Consider the following 13828-nt stretch of genomic DNA (forward strand, 5'->3'; position numbering starts at 1 on the left):
CATCAATCACCAAAATTACTTAGGCATAAATTATGCCTCAACAGCATCCATGCTCTGCTTCGACACCCTCTCCGAGACGGCCGAGCCCATCGCCTCCTCGCCCACCGCCGGCGAGAAGCCCACTCCTGAAGACCGCAATGGATAAGCCGGGGAACGGAACGAAAGGCTTTTTTCTAACTTAAAAACGTACTGCGGATTAATTATCAGAAAAGCAAGGGGTGTTTTTGCAAAATTATCGCGACGTATGGCAGAAGCGCTGCGCGCTTTATTATTAGGGGAGAGGTAAAGATTTAGTCAAACTTTTTAAAATTTAACCAACTTTATAAAAAATAGTAGCAACATATATGGCATGAAAATGATATATTTCGAAACCTAATGTAAAAACAAATCTATTGATACTAATTTAATGTCATAAATGCTAGCACTTTTTTTAATAAAGTTAGTCAAAGTTTAAATAGTTTGACTGACAGAAAAGGAAAAAATATAGTACTAATTACCGGAGAGAGGAGTATATCCAAAGGCTTTGACGGTAATGATATGCTATGCTACGGTCAAAGACAACAACAGTAGAAAAAAGATCGGATCTGGAAAGAATTAGACATAGGGTCAGATCGTGCTTAAGTTAGAAAAAGGTCGAAACAGTGAATTTGTCCCCGCTTCGTTCAATCGGAAGAGAGCTGCAGGGAAAAGAAGCCCCCAGGGAGAGAACGGAGCGAGGAGCCATGGCAGCCAGGAACTTCTTAGTTCGATCCCCCAAGGAAGAGGAATCCAGCGCTGCCGTCCGAGGTACTCCAAAGGCCCTCTTCCTCTTCCTCTCTCAGTTGCACCGCCGGCCCACACAATCCCAGATCCATCGGGCAACCAAGGCGGCAAACGCGGTTCTTTGGTCCAACCGGATGGATAGATTCTTGTTCGTGCAGCGGGCTCGTGTCTGCCTGGATTCCCTGATGCATGATTTCCAGGCTCAGTGTGGGAAGCGGAAGATGATTCCTTGATAGTGTTCTGATCTGTCCATGGGTTAATCTGTATTCGTTTCTCTGCTCGTGGCTGCCAGGCAGTGGCGAATCCAGGACGAAAATAGAGGGTGGGTTCAAAGTCAATGGAAAAAAAATGAAACACTTATTTGAAGAAAACAACATCATCTTGTAATTCTTTTGACCAAATAAGCTAGGATTTTCTCAGATTAGCACTGAAAACATGTATTAGTATTTACTAGAACTTTTCTAGGATTTTTGAAAAATAATAAATTTTGGACCAAATTTTGAATGTACTTAGCTAAATAGCCATCATCGTGGGCGGAACTGGCGAGCAGGAGCGAGCGGGCGCATCGTGCGGCGTTGGCCCGTGCGGATAGCCCGTGAGGAGGACGGCGCGACGACGGGCTCACGGCGGCCACTTCCACCGCAGATGCGGCCGATGTGGTGCAGATGCGGCGGACGTGGTGCGTGGGCACGGCGGGCACGCACAAGACGGGGTGATGCAGGGCGGCGTGGATCTGTCGTGCTGCACGCGCGGTGGCTATGCATCGGGTGTGTTCTCACTGTGTGGCCGCTGTGGGGTTGCGCCAGCTGGCGGAGGGTCTCGGGTGTTCGTACGCCGGGGATGTGGCCCCGGACATCTTTTTCAGCGACGGCGAGCGTGATGGCTGCGTGGCCAGCTCCACCGTTGGAGCTCGGAGGAGCGGGTCCTCATCGGCGGTGCACCGGCCCTCGGTCGCATCAGGGACGCTTGGTGCGTTGGTGGGTTTTGTTGTAGTTGATGTGCAGGTGCAAGATCTGGCCAAACGTGTCCGGATTTGCCCCCTGCAGTGGTGATGGGATGGCTGTAGGGTGTCGGTTCTGGTTGCTCGGGTGGGATGGCAGGCGGCTCCCCTGGTACGTGGCCTCGGAGTCGGCGTGGATGCCGGAGCGGCGGCTTCTTTTTTGATTATAGGGCGGGTGTCGGCTTCGGGTTGCTTGGGTGACTGGGTCGACAGCTCTCCTGGTGCATGGCCTCGGGATCAGTGTGTGTTAATGGTGCCCGGCTGGAAGCGTGTTGTAACGGTTTTTATCCGGGTTTTTGTTAATTAACCGAACAACTCTCTTGTACCTTTTTAATGAATACTACTGGAAACGCCGACCAACCTAGGTCTGGAGCCCTCGACCTGGAGCATGAGCGGTGCCTGCGGCGTGCCTGGAGCTGGATGAGTGTTTGCTCGCTGCTTTGGTGTGGGCAGTCCTGCGTATGTGCTTTTGCCTGCTGTTGAGCTGATCGGCTGAGCTGAGAAGAGTAGTAGTAGTAAAAAAGAAATTCATTTTCCTGGAGGGTAGGCTAGAGCCCTATGAAGCCCACCTACTGGACTCGCCACTGCTGCCTGGATTGTGTAGTTGCATGCCTTCCTTCATCTAAGGTCCCAATTTGCAGCACAATTTGTTTGCGAAGTTGATATACAGTGGCACGTAGGCAATTCTGGCAATTTTGTGCTTTCTCCTTCTTATGTTTGTTTCCTGCGTTATCTTGTTGCAGAGGCTGTCGTGTTGGGAGCGAAGAACGCCGCCATTGCTGGTACTGTGGTTGCGGTTCCCACGGTGCGCATTTGTGTGCTGAATTCTTGTGTGCATACTGGCATATATTCTGACTTCTGTTAAATTTGATCTTGTGCAGTTGGTTTCTTGCCGTGTCCTTCCTTGGGCTAAGCATAATCTGAACTACACCGCACAAGCACTCATCATATCGGCAGGTACTGAGCTACTCAAAACTGTCTTTGCCGAGCTAGTGTAGTTCTGGCTGTAGTCTAATGTCATGCACTGCCAACATCATATAGACCTTATTTTGCATACAACAATATCATAATGTCCCCTTATTCAGTTGCATCCATGGCCATATGTCTTCTTATGCCACCTGGCCCTGTTTTCACAAACAATGCTAGTCTTCAGTAATTTTCAATGCACTGGTTCTCTATAATTGACATACATATTTCTTTTTCATATTTTTGACCAATCTCATGTACTTTGGCAGCTTCGGGGTGCGATTATGTGTTCCAGTTTACCATTTTTACCGCCGTTTCCTATGTGTGTATAATTATCTACTCTAGATTGGATTAATTTTACATAACCTGTTAGAGTGGCTCGTCATTTTGATGTAAAACATAACATTCTCGTCTAGCAAAAAACATTCTGCAATTCTTTCATGCCTGACTCTTTTACACGCGCATATACTAATAAGAGGTGAGATATTAGATTTAGCTCTTTAATTTGTGAAGCTTTTACTTTTGTAAAGAAAATTCCGTTTGCTACATGTCATTATCTTGTGCTGGCCAGTGAGGAGTGAGATGGGTGAAATAATTCTATGCATTTCCTGAGCATATGGCCTTATAGGGTGGGCATATTAACCGAGAACCGGAGTCCCGAACCAGAAGAACCCTGACCAAAACCGAAAATTCTCTTACCTGATTCGGTCATCACTTTTGGTGAGCCGAATTTAGTTAGGCTTTGTTTGGATGACAAGCGTGACCAAAAATCAGTTTGGTTTCATGCCTGGGAGGTCGACCATAGAAGCCATTTTCTTGGTACGACAACTTATGGAGAGATACAGGGAGCAAAAGAAGGACCTGCATATGGTGTTCATTGACTTGGAGAAGGCCTATGATAAGATACCATGGAATGTCATGTGGTGGCCTTGGAGAAACACAAGGTCCCAGCAAAGTACATTACCCTCATCAGGGTCATGTACGATAATGTTATGACAAGTGTTTGAACAAGTGATGGCGACAGTGATGACTTCTTGAGTAAAATAGGACTGCACCAGGGGTCAGCTTTGAGCCCTTATCTTTTTGCCTTGGTGATGGATGGGTCACAAGGGATATACAAGGGGATATCCCATGGTGTATGCTCTTTGTGGACGATGTGGTGCTAGTCGATGATAGTCGGACGAGGGTCAACAGGAAGTTAGAGCTATGGAGGCAAACCTTGGAATCTAAAGGTTTTAGACTTAGTAGAACTAAAACGAAGTACATGAAGTGTGGTTTCAGTACTACTAGGCACGAGAAGGAGGAGGTTAGCCTGGATGGGCAAGTGGTGCCTCAGAAGGACACCTCTCGATATTTGGGGTCAATGCTGCAGAAAGATGGGGACATCGATGAAGACGTGAACTATCAAATTAAAGGCAGATGGATGAAGTGGCGCCAAGCTTCTGGCGTTCTTTGACAAGAGAGTGCCAGAAAAGCTAAAAGGCAAGTTCTATAGGACGGTGGTTCGACCCGCAATGTTGTATGGCGCTGAGTGTTGGCTAATAAAAGGCGACATGTGCGGTAGTTAGTTGTGACGGAGATGCGCATGTTGAGATGGATGTGTGGCCACACAAGGAAGGACCGAGTCCGGAATGATGACATACGAGATAGAGTTGGGGTAGCGCCGATTGATGAGAAGCTTGTCCAACATCATGTGAGATGGTTTCGGCATATTCAGCGCAGGCCTCCAGAAGCTCCAGTGCATAGTGGACGGCTAAAGCGTGCTGATAATGTCAGAAGTGGTCGCGGTAGACCGAATCTGATATGGGAGAAGTCCGTTAAGAGAGATTTGAAGGATATCACCAGAGAACTAGCCATGGACTGGGGTGCATGGAAGGTTGCTATCGATGTGACAGAGCCATGAGTTGGTCGCGAGATCTTATGGGTTTCACCTCTAGCCTACCCCAACTTGTTTGGGACTAAAGGCTTTGTTGTTGTTGTTTGGATGTAGATATTCAGCCCAAGGAATTGAATTGGGCTCCAATACCAATTCAACCAAGGCACTGAAATGGGCTTCGGTTCAAGATTTCTTTTTGATGTGCATCACCCTAGCTTGTGATCTCCTGGATCTAAGGCACCATACGAATAATTCTAGTTTGTCGGAGCGTGAGTTCTCGGAGCGCTCGGCCCTCCCCGCCGAGCCGACGCATTGGAGGCACTCATCATTCTAGTTTGTCGTCATCACATTGCCTCAAGGGACCAGCCATGTCTTGACTCAGCCCCTATTGCGATGCACATGCCACATTCTTGGTGCGGCGCCGTCCTCATCACCAAGCAGAGGAAATTGATTGTCTTGCTGGGTGGGTGCATTGCCGACTCGGGCCAGACCATGACGTGCAAGACACCCTTGAGACAAGATGCCGAGTCTATCACAACCCGGAGGGAGACAACCTCATCGTTGTCACGACAATAGCTACTGCTGCATCAACGAGCCCCATCATTCCTGGGGTCCTCCGGGTATGACATACGTGGGGCCGAAGACATTTGGCCTTTGTATCCGTGCGGCAGTATCCTGGCCACATTTCTGAGTCAATAACATCGACAAGTGCACATGTGAGGCTCTCTTAGACATCTGATTGGCTGATTATCACACGGTGTGCGTGACTGCTAGCGGCAACGACTATGTCATGATCCGGCACCTGTCCTTCAACTTGGCTGATTCGGCTCTAGCCTGGCGCACCACTCTGCCTCAGAACGACTTCAAGGACTGCAAATACCTCGAGACCCTCTTCGTCAACAACTTCCAAGGTACCTACAACAAGCCTAGGAATTAATAGGACCCGCAACTCTACACCTAGGGAGAATGTGATTTCCTCTGGGAGTACATCCAACGCTTCTCCAAGGTGAAGAACTCCTCGCGAAATGTCGAGGACGGTTATGTCATCACCGCATCTCCACTGGCCTCAAGAGCAAGGAACTCAATCACAAGATGGCATGCAAGTCTTCGCGGACCACTCGTGAGCTCTTTGACATCGCCAACAAGTATGCTACTGGCAAAGAAGCTGTCCGCAACAAGATGAAGTACGACAAGGGCAAGAGCAAGGGCCAGTTCGAGTCCTTCAAGGCCAAGGCAGCCCTGAGTCGTCTTGGAGGAACAACCGTAAGGTCAGGAGTGGACAAATTGAGATCTTATCGTGGTCGCCGACCGCCGCTCAACATTGTCGTCGGCGGCCAACGCAGCCCCGAGTCGTCTTGGAGGAACAACCGCAAGGTCGAGAGTGGACAAATTGAGATCTTATCGTGGTCGCCGACCGCCGCTCAACATTGTCGTCGGCTCAACAATGCCACTTTGGATGAGATGATGGACTGGATGTGCCACTTCCACACGTGACTGCAATCTCTCGAGGAATCTATCTGCGGGCAGAGCTCCCACACCAGTTTGGGATAAGAAGGGTGGTCCTCCGGAAGATGAGGAGACTCCAAATAAACTCCAAGTAGCCAGAGCTACTAGTTCAAATAGAGTAGCATTACAATGGAAAGCAAATAAACTCTAATGAGTCCCATCTGCACCATAGGTGAACCATATCGAGTGGAGATTCGCGATGCTACGTTGCTCTTACTCCTCATGAGGATCAACTGCAAGTTGCTTTCCGAGTCCAAGGCACGGTGCCCACAAATAGAAAAGATCATCTACCGGATGTTCATGACATCTCACAAGACGGTCCAATACTCATCCGCATCCAATCTAATGATCAGCTGCTTCCCAATTACTAAGGTCTTCAACTACCGGGACGCCACTGAGCTGATTGCCAAGTGGGCAATGGAGCTTGGCATTCTCCCTCGTCTGCACCCCACACACGACCATTAAGTCCCAAGCTTATCCTTAGGCTTTGGAGCGAGGGTTGCAAGGAGTGGCTCATCCTTTGCTGCAGCCACAATGAACTCTGATGTTGCTGCTGTCCTATGGAGGAGGGATGCATGAAACAAAGGCGTTGCTGGTGGCTTGGGAAGACGAGTGGTTGTTGTTACAGGGGAGGGCACAATCCACGTTGCTGCACAACCCTAGCTGGAGAGCATTTTGCTACCACTGCTGTTGCGTGCGCTGCTGCCCTTGCGATTGGTCGCATGGCTGCCTCTGGAGGGCACTCCATCTCTACTGCTCGAGTTCCCTCCGCTGCTGTTGTAGGTCGCACTCATCGGTTTCTAGTAGGTGCCGGTTTTCCCGCTTCTCGTAGGCGTTGGCATGTTCCTCTAGACCAAAGGAGGGACTGCGGTGGCGGTTGTGCTTGTCCTGGGTGTGCTCCTCTTGTTGAAGGTCTCACTAGGGCTGCCCTTCTCTAGACGTACAATGGTAACCTGTCCTGTTGGCTGCTGCTTGCTCCTTGAGCTCTTCAATATCTGCCTCAAATTCTTTCTTCTGCACAAAAAGCTTCTCGGATTGGAGCTTGATAATCTCTGCAAGGGAGGCCATGGGGTTGGTGGTGGGATGTGCTAAGGATGGGTACGTCTCATACCAAGTCGTCACGTGCTAGGATTGGTACCAGTCCTAAGACCGATGAACATGACACAATTGGGGGCACAACTCCGAGGTGCGAAGGTTGGATGGCCATGGTGTCGAGGATGATGGAGAGAGAAGGTTGGGGACGGAGACCGTGTCTTTACTAGTTTATTCTCATCTATTCCATAATCCTTGTGTCACACATGGTGTCCCTTTTGGGAAGACTCGATTGATGCCTAAGAATAGAATCTCGAGTTCCCTAACAGAGAGCATATCTTTATCTTTCTAAGTGAACTAGTCACTTCCCTAACAAAAGGATATCCTTACTAATCTCTACCTAATATCGAAGGCAGGCTTGTTTTTGACCTGTTTTTCAGTATGTCATCGCAATTGCTCCCAGTGTTGCTGAAATTTAACCCCAATGCCACCCGCAAGTGAAAAAAAGGGTCTTAGTTTTTTTTGTCTTTATCGTCCGAACGTCCCCCGCCCCTCACGTAGAAACCATGCGTCGTGACTCCCCGTCATTCTCGCGTGGCGAGGGTAGCCGCTCGACGTTCCCGGCCTCAGGAAATTGCAAGTTCCTCTTGAAGCTTGGCTTCCCCAGTGCCGATGCGAGGGCAGATGTTCACGCCTCTTTTTTCGTCCGTCGTCACACAATACTCTGAGTTGAGCCAGACTCTTCCTCTCCGCCTTCCCCAATCCATGCCCCCTATTCTTTCTTCCTCGTCTGCTTTCCTCGGCCGTGTCCCACATCAAGATGTAGCAGTTCCGGTGCCGTTGTCGTTGATGGCCATCAGCAGCATACGAGATTCCTCACTCATTGCCCACGAACCGAGGAAACAGAGCGGGCCATCGAGCTCGAGATCGGTCATACCCATCACTGCCGCTGACGATGCCCTGTGTACGACTGGCCACCAAGGTGTCCGCCAACCTATCCCGAACAGTGTCATGGTCTTGAGCGAATCGAATGTGAGCGGCTGGCCCAACCTCGCCACGGAGCATGCGGGCTTGGCGGTCGGAGATGTAGCTGTTTTTATCATGGTTGAAGGCACGAAAGACCTTGAGCAGCTGCGCCTGGTTGATGAGGCACTCTGTGTGGGCTATCAGCACGGTCGCGCCAGCTCGTGGAACTCCTTCCGTGTCGATGGGCAACTGCAGCGTGTGAGACTCTTTGCCCGATGGTCGTAGGCCGAGGGAGCAGAGTAGAGCGGGGAGCTCGAGACTCGTGCACAAAAGACAGACCAGGAGTTCCATAGCGGTGACCCATGGAAAGAATCCCACAATGACGTCAATGTCACTGTTCGCACGAAGGAGGTGGCGAGCAGCATTTACGTGCTAGCGTAAAACAGAGGTGCCGCTCTGCCGAGGCCAGGAGAAGGTTGCGGAGGAAGGCAGACACCATTTTCCAAGTGGTAATCGATCAACACGACCTGTAGCACGACTTGGACCCGCTTGCGTTTTTAGATCTCGGTTTTGTTAGGAAAGCAACTTATGTTTATTGAAGGCCCAAGGGGCATATATATATTACACAAGACTTGAGGTGCAAGGAAAGTAAACATAGACTAACAAGGACTCTTAGACTAATACTAATAGACTAATAAGGACTCCTAGACTAATACTAATACTTCCTAACACCCCCCTCAAATGCAAAGCTTATGCAATAGCATTGCATTTGAAGAAGTGTAATACTAAAAAAAATGATAATCCAAATCCGCGTCTTGAGAGTGTCGTCGTAGCATGAAGAGTCTTCAAAACTTGTCGAGTCGCCGAAGGAGAGAACGAAGAGATGGCACATCAGAGGTAGACACCGCATCACTTGAAGATACAGGATAAGTATCAAGAGAAGATGGGTTGTCAAAAGAAGATGAAACATCAAGAGGAAGACACCGAAGAGATGGCACATCAGAGGAAGACACCGCATCACTTGAAGATACAACAAAAGTATCAAGAGAAGATGGGTTGTCAAAAGAAGATGGCACATCAAGAGAATAAAACATTGTGCAGAAAATCATAGTCCACGACAACCGACGGCGAAAGAAGCTCGGCGGTTAAGGCATGATGGACGTAGATTGACAATGCAAAAGAAGTCCAGAAAATCCTATAGAAAACAACAAGGGCAAGTAGGCCACAAAAGTTGCATAGAAAGGATCAGGACCGGAGAAAGGGCCGACGGACAAAGGTATGGTGGACTCGCATGGCATGAGAAAACACAAAATATCAACGGATTTGGTGGAAGCAGCGGAAAATGTAGAAAACTAGAAAACACACACTAGATTAGGGATGATAGCAGCGGAAGAGAAAAAAATAATATCATGGCGGCGAAGGCCAATTCCAACCAGAGTGTGCGTGAGACGGTCCTGACTGTAGGAGGTGGTTGCTCAGTGCGGGAAGCCTGAGTCAGAATACCAACAGTACCCGTCGAGGAAGAACCTGAAGCCGCGAGCAGACGCTTAAGTCGCAGAATATCCTGCTCAGTCAAAGCGATGGCTGAAGCTGTCGAGGTAGATGACGAAGTCTCTGTAGATGATGATTGCGCCTGGCGCAAGTGTTTCTTCTTCGTGTAGCAGTGGGACTCAATATGACCATCCTTGTTGCAGTAGCTACAATGTGGACGGGGGCGACCTGAGCCTCCAGAAGGAGTGGGCAAGAGCGGCGGAGCACTCGAGTGAGAAGGGGCCGGTGCAGCATGTGGCGTAGAAGTAGCCCGAGCAGCGAGCACCGAGGGAACCTCCAGTAAACCAGCACCACGTAGGCGAGTCTCCTCAGCACGAATCTCAGAAAGCGCCTCCATGAGAGAAATACGGCCACGAGCAAACAGCTGAGCACGCCGGGGCTCAAACTCCTTACGGAGCCGAGACAGGAACTCGTAGACGCGATGAAACTCCAAGTTGGCCTGGACAGCTTGGCAACAGGGGCAAGTACGACAACCAACAGTGCGGAGAGAATCGATCTGGCGCCAGATAGCAGAACTCTGTGCATAGAAGTCATCAATAGTAGAGTCACCTGTTTTTTTTTTTTTGCTCTTTTTTTTTTAGAAAGCAACTAGTCAACGGGATCGAGGCTTGGACGAGATCGAGGGGCTCCCTCCAGCCACGAGACGGACAGATCGAGGGGCTCCCTCCAGCCTGGCCTGCTTCCCACGAGACGGCTCCCTCCGGCCACGAGATGGACAGATCGGGAGGCTTGGACGAGATCGGGAGTTAGGCAGATGGCGGTGATGGGGACGGGATCCAACAGGCCCGCGCCAGAAACTGGATCGGGAGCCAGTGGCCAGGGAGAGCTGCAGAAGACCTGCGGGCCTGCAGGAGAGGTAGCAGCAGGAGGATGCGATCCGCCAGCGCTGGCGTTGACGCGAGATCCAGCAGCGGGACGGGGAGCAGCAGCCTCGACCCCGGCCAGGAGCGGGACGAGCTCGAGTGGGACCGGTAGCTGCGATTGGGGTGGAGGAGATCGGCCAGGGAGGCCCGCTGCGAGCGAGACGAGATTGGATCAGGAGGGCGAGTTGCGGTGCCCCAAAAAAATAACCTAAGCTCTGATACCATGTTAGGAAAGCAACTTATGTTTATTGAAGGCCCAAGGGGCATATATATATTACACAAGACTTGAGGTGCAAGGAAAGTAAACATAGACTAACAAGGACTCCTAGACTAATACTAATAGACTAATAAGGACTCCTAGACTAATACTTCCTAACAGGTTTGAGGTCTTTCCTGCAAATGTCGAATTTGTTTGTGCTTTCCCTCTCCTCTACTGAACTATATACTGAGACTGCTATATTATGTTTAATAAAAGCTCTTGGTCCTTCCTGACCTATCATCCCCTACTAAAAAGGAAGACACGACCAGTCGCGTAGCCTACATACGATCGCTCAAGGAAATGTGTATGCAGCTGTTTGTTGGGAGTAGCAAGGTAGACTCTGGAACAGGTGAACACTGGCACGGTTGATTAGACATTGGTACGCTACTGTGGCATCATATCTACATATATTATTCTCTTCTCTTCGTTCACATAATCAAATCAATGCAACCATCTTTATTCTTCATCCAATTGTTTTCAAACGGTAATGTTTTTCAGGGGGACTGGAAAAATCGGTCTGTTACTGGAACTTCCGACAGAGAAAACACACTTTGGCCAATGGCCACATCTGTATGGAGAGAGAGATTAGCAGGGAAGAAGCAGGATTTTTGGCGTGACCACATCAACAATTTCCATGTCAACCTAAATATTAAGAAATGCATCTACTCTGCGTAGGGGAATCTGATGGTGCAAGAGCACATCTCGCTGGAAGGCAAATCAACGAACATTTGCGCTCGATAACTCTTTTAGGTTATTTTATCTCTACCACACCTGCACGGACTAATTCTTGTGCCTTGCACGCAGTATTCTTTTAGTACGAGGGTGCCAAGTCACCTTTTCTCCCTTTGCAACGTGCAGGCATATTTACTAGTTATCCCTAATGGACTAAGTGATGAGACCCACGCCTCTGACACAGAAGAAACAAACTGATCGGTTTGGTCTAACGGAACGCCCAGCCTATTGTCATAGTCTGGACCAAGATCGAGTGCAACTTGTTCCTACTTAGAATTGACAGTAGATGCAACATCTTTGTTGTCTGTCTAGAGGTTAATAATTTACACAAGGGCTGCCTCTTAAATCTTAATTCAACTAGTGAGTTCTTGCACAATTTCTGGTACAGGATTTTCACTCCTAATTATTTCTTCGCTTAAGGTGCAAATTTGGAATCATTGCAACCTCCACACGTTTTGCTAGATTTATGTGATTATGTCTGTTTATTCGCACTGAATTATCAGTAGAAGTTGCTATCGTACTTCAGATCGATCATAGTGATTTGTTCAAAGATCATGCCTATTGTTTTACCACTATTCAAGGTCATCCGTAGCTCAAAAAGTTAGATCATTCTTGTTTGTCATGCTCACGCAACACAATTGTAAGTTTACTAAAACAGTATCCTTGTTTTTATTGGACAGCCTGTATCGCTGGCTTCTTCATCACCGCAGATAAAACCATCCTACGAAACGCGAGACAGAACACCATTGGGAGGATCGACAAGTCGACATGATCCAGGACTGTACAGAACTGAGGCTGATGTGAATCGCATGGAACTCTCCTCCCTTTCATCCATGAATGGTGATGCATGACTGTATGGTGATTTTCAGTTTCAGACTTATTTTGTACCTAACCTTGCAGTGTAAAGACTAAAGAGAGGTGCTGCCTGCTAGGGCAGTGGTCCCCGTTTGCTCCCAATTGGAAGTGGAATAAAAGATGCAATGCTTAGTTAAAACTGTTGCATGTTATGCTGTTAGTCTACTTCTGTTCTGTTTAGTTATAAAACTTTAAACTGATAACTGAACCGAGATTTCAGTTCCAAACTAATTTGTTTTTCGATCTGCCAAGGAATCGATCGGTCAGCAATTTTGGAAGACCAAATCTTTCGAAAAACCGAAGAACCAAACCAATTGGTTTAGTCTAACTGAAAGCCCAGGCCTATCGCCTTAGTCTGGACCAAGATGCACTGCAGTTCTTTCCAATTTATTTTTAGGTGAGGCCATCATGGTGTATTTTATTGCATCAAATAATAGTTGCATCGTCGATAAGTTTGCTGAAAGAAAACTAGGAGACTCACCAGCTCATTTGTCCTCTGTTCTAAACATAAGACCTTTTAGAGATTTCACTATGGACTACATACAGATGTATATAGACATATTTTTTTTAGAAGAACACAAAGGACTCTCCCTGGTTCCATTTCATTAATGAAACCAAAACAGTGTCGAACAACATCAGCCCCCTCATAGGGGTAGTTCCACGAAAAGAAAGCAAAAGCAAACTAAAGTTTTTATCCAGCTTATTACATTTGCCATAAGGCCAGCAACTAGGTAGGAAATCACAGAACGTGGGTGTGCTGGGGCTGTGTTGGCCTCCCAATCTTCAGAGGAGGCGCCATCACAGCTTGTGGGCACTGGCAAGACTCCAGCGTCGATGTCAGGCTGAGAACGGCATTTTATCCCAGCATCCCGTTTCGTCGGAGTAGGCGTTGAGTAGCAAGCTTTAGGGGCCTTGAACTGTTGAACAATAGCAGTTCACCTCAACCACTGGTGATCAACAAAGGACGTTGGAGAAACCTGGCTAGCTGGATCGAGAAGGCCTCCAGCCTTGCTCCACTCAGCTGTGGGATAGGATAATCCATGATTTTGGCATTCTCAAGATCAGTCTCAAGACCTGCTTAACAGAGGTCCAAATATTATAGTAAAAAATCATAGAGTTTCTAATTATCCAAAGCCCCAGAGAACAGCAGAGGTAACAGTGTTTAACACAGAGTTTTTGTTGTTGGAAACCAAAATCTAGCTAGAGATTCAAAGTCTCTTCCAACATCAATTTGAAATTGATATTTAACAAAAGCCCAAACAACTTTTACAACCACACATTCAAAGAAAAGATGTGCGATGGATTCACGTTCTTTACAAAAAACACAATCCCGAGGCTTGATAATATGCCTTTTCCTAAGATTATCTCTAGTCATTAGTTTGTTATGAGAAACTAACCAGAGAAAGACATGAATCTTTGGGGGAACCTTTAATTTCCAAACACTAGGAATGAAAATTGGT

At 48.1% G+C, this 13828-nt stretch overlaps 1 protein-coding gene across 2 annotated transcripts; it reads left to right on the top strand.

Moving 5' to 3' along the window:
• Positions 1-549: 549 nt before the first annotated feature.
• On the top strand, positions 550-12507 carry LOC123402607 (early nodulin-93-like). 2 transcript variants are annotated; one of them, XR_006611312.1, is made up of 5 exons: positions 550-786; positions 2506-2567; positions 2644-2719; positions 11280-11531; positions 12194-12224. XR_006611312.1 is itself a non-coding variant. In XM_045096539.1 (4 exons), exons 1-4 carry the CDS (start codon positions 723-725, stop codon positions 12283-12285), a joined length of 294 nt encoding a protein of 97 aa, XP_044952474.1. In that variant the 5' UTR covers positions 585-722; the 3' UTR covers positions 12286-12507. The 2 variants fall into 2 exon arrangements, 1 of the variants encoding a protein (XP_044952474.1); XM_045096539.1 differs by lacking the exon at positions 11280-11531 and having other exon boundaries at positions 585-786; positions 12194-12507.
• Positions 12508-13828: the final 1321 nt, after the last annotated feature.

The sequence above is a fragment of the Hordeum vulgare genome, chromosome 6H (assembly GCF_904849725.1).
Source record: "Hordeum vulgare subsp. vulgare chromosome 6H, MorexV3_pseudomolecules_assembly, whole genome shotgun sequence".
Lineage (NCBI taxonomy): Eukaryota > Viridiplantae > Streptophyta > Magnoliopsida > Poales > Poaceae > Hordeum > Hordeum vulgare.

Coding starts and splice junctions, on each gene's coding strand:
- LOC123402607 (XM_045096539.1), top strand. CDS start 723: ATGGCAGCCAGGAACTTCTTAGTTCGATCCCCCAAGGAAGAGGAATCC. Junction 787..2,505: donor ATCCAGCGCTGCCGTCCGAG/GTACTCCAAAGG, acceptor ATCTTGTTGCAG/AGGCTGTCGTGTTGGGAGCG. Junction 2,720..12,193: donor AGCACTCATCATATCGGCAG/GTACTGAGCTAC, acceptor TTTATTGGACAG/CCTGTATCGCTGGCTTCTTC.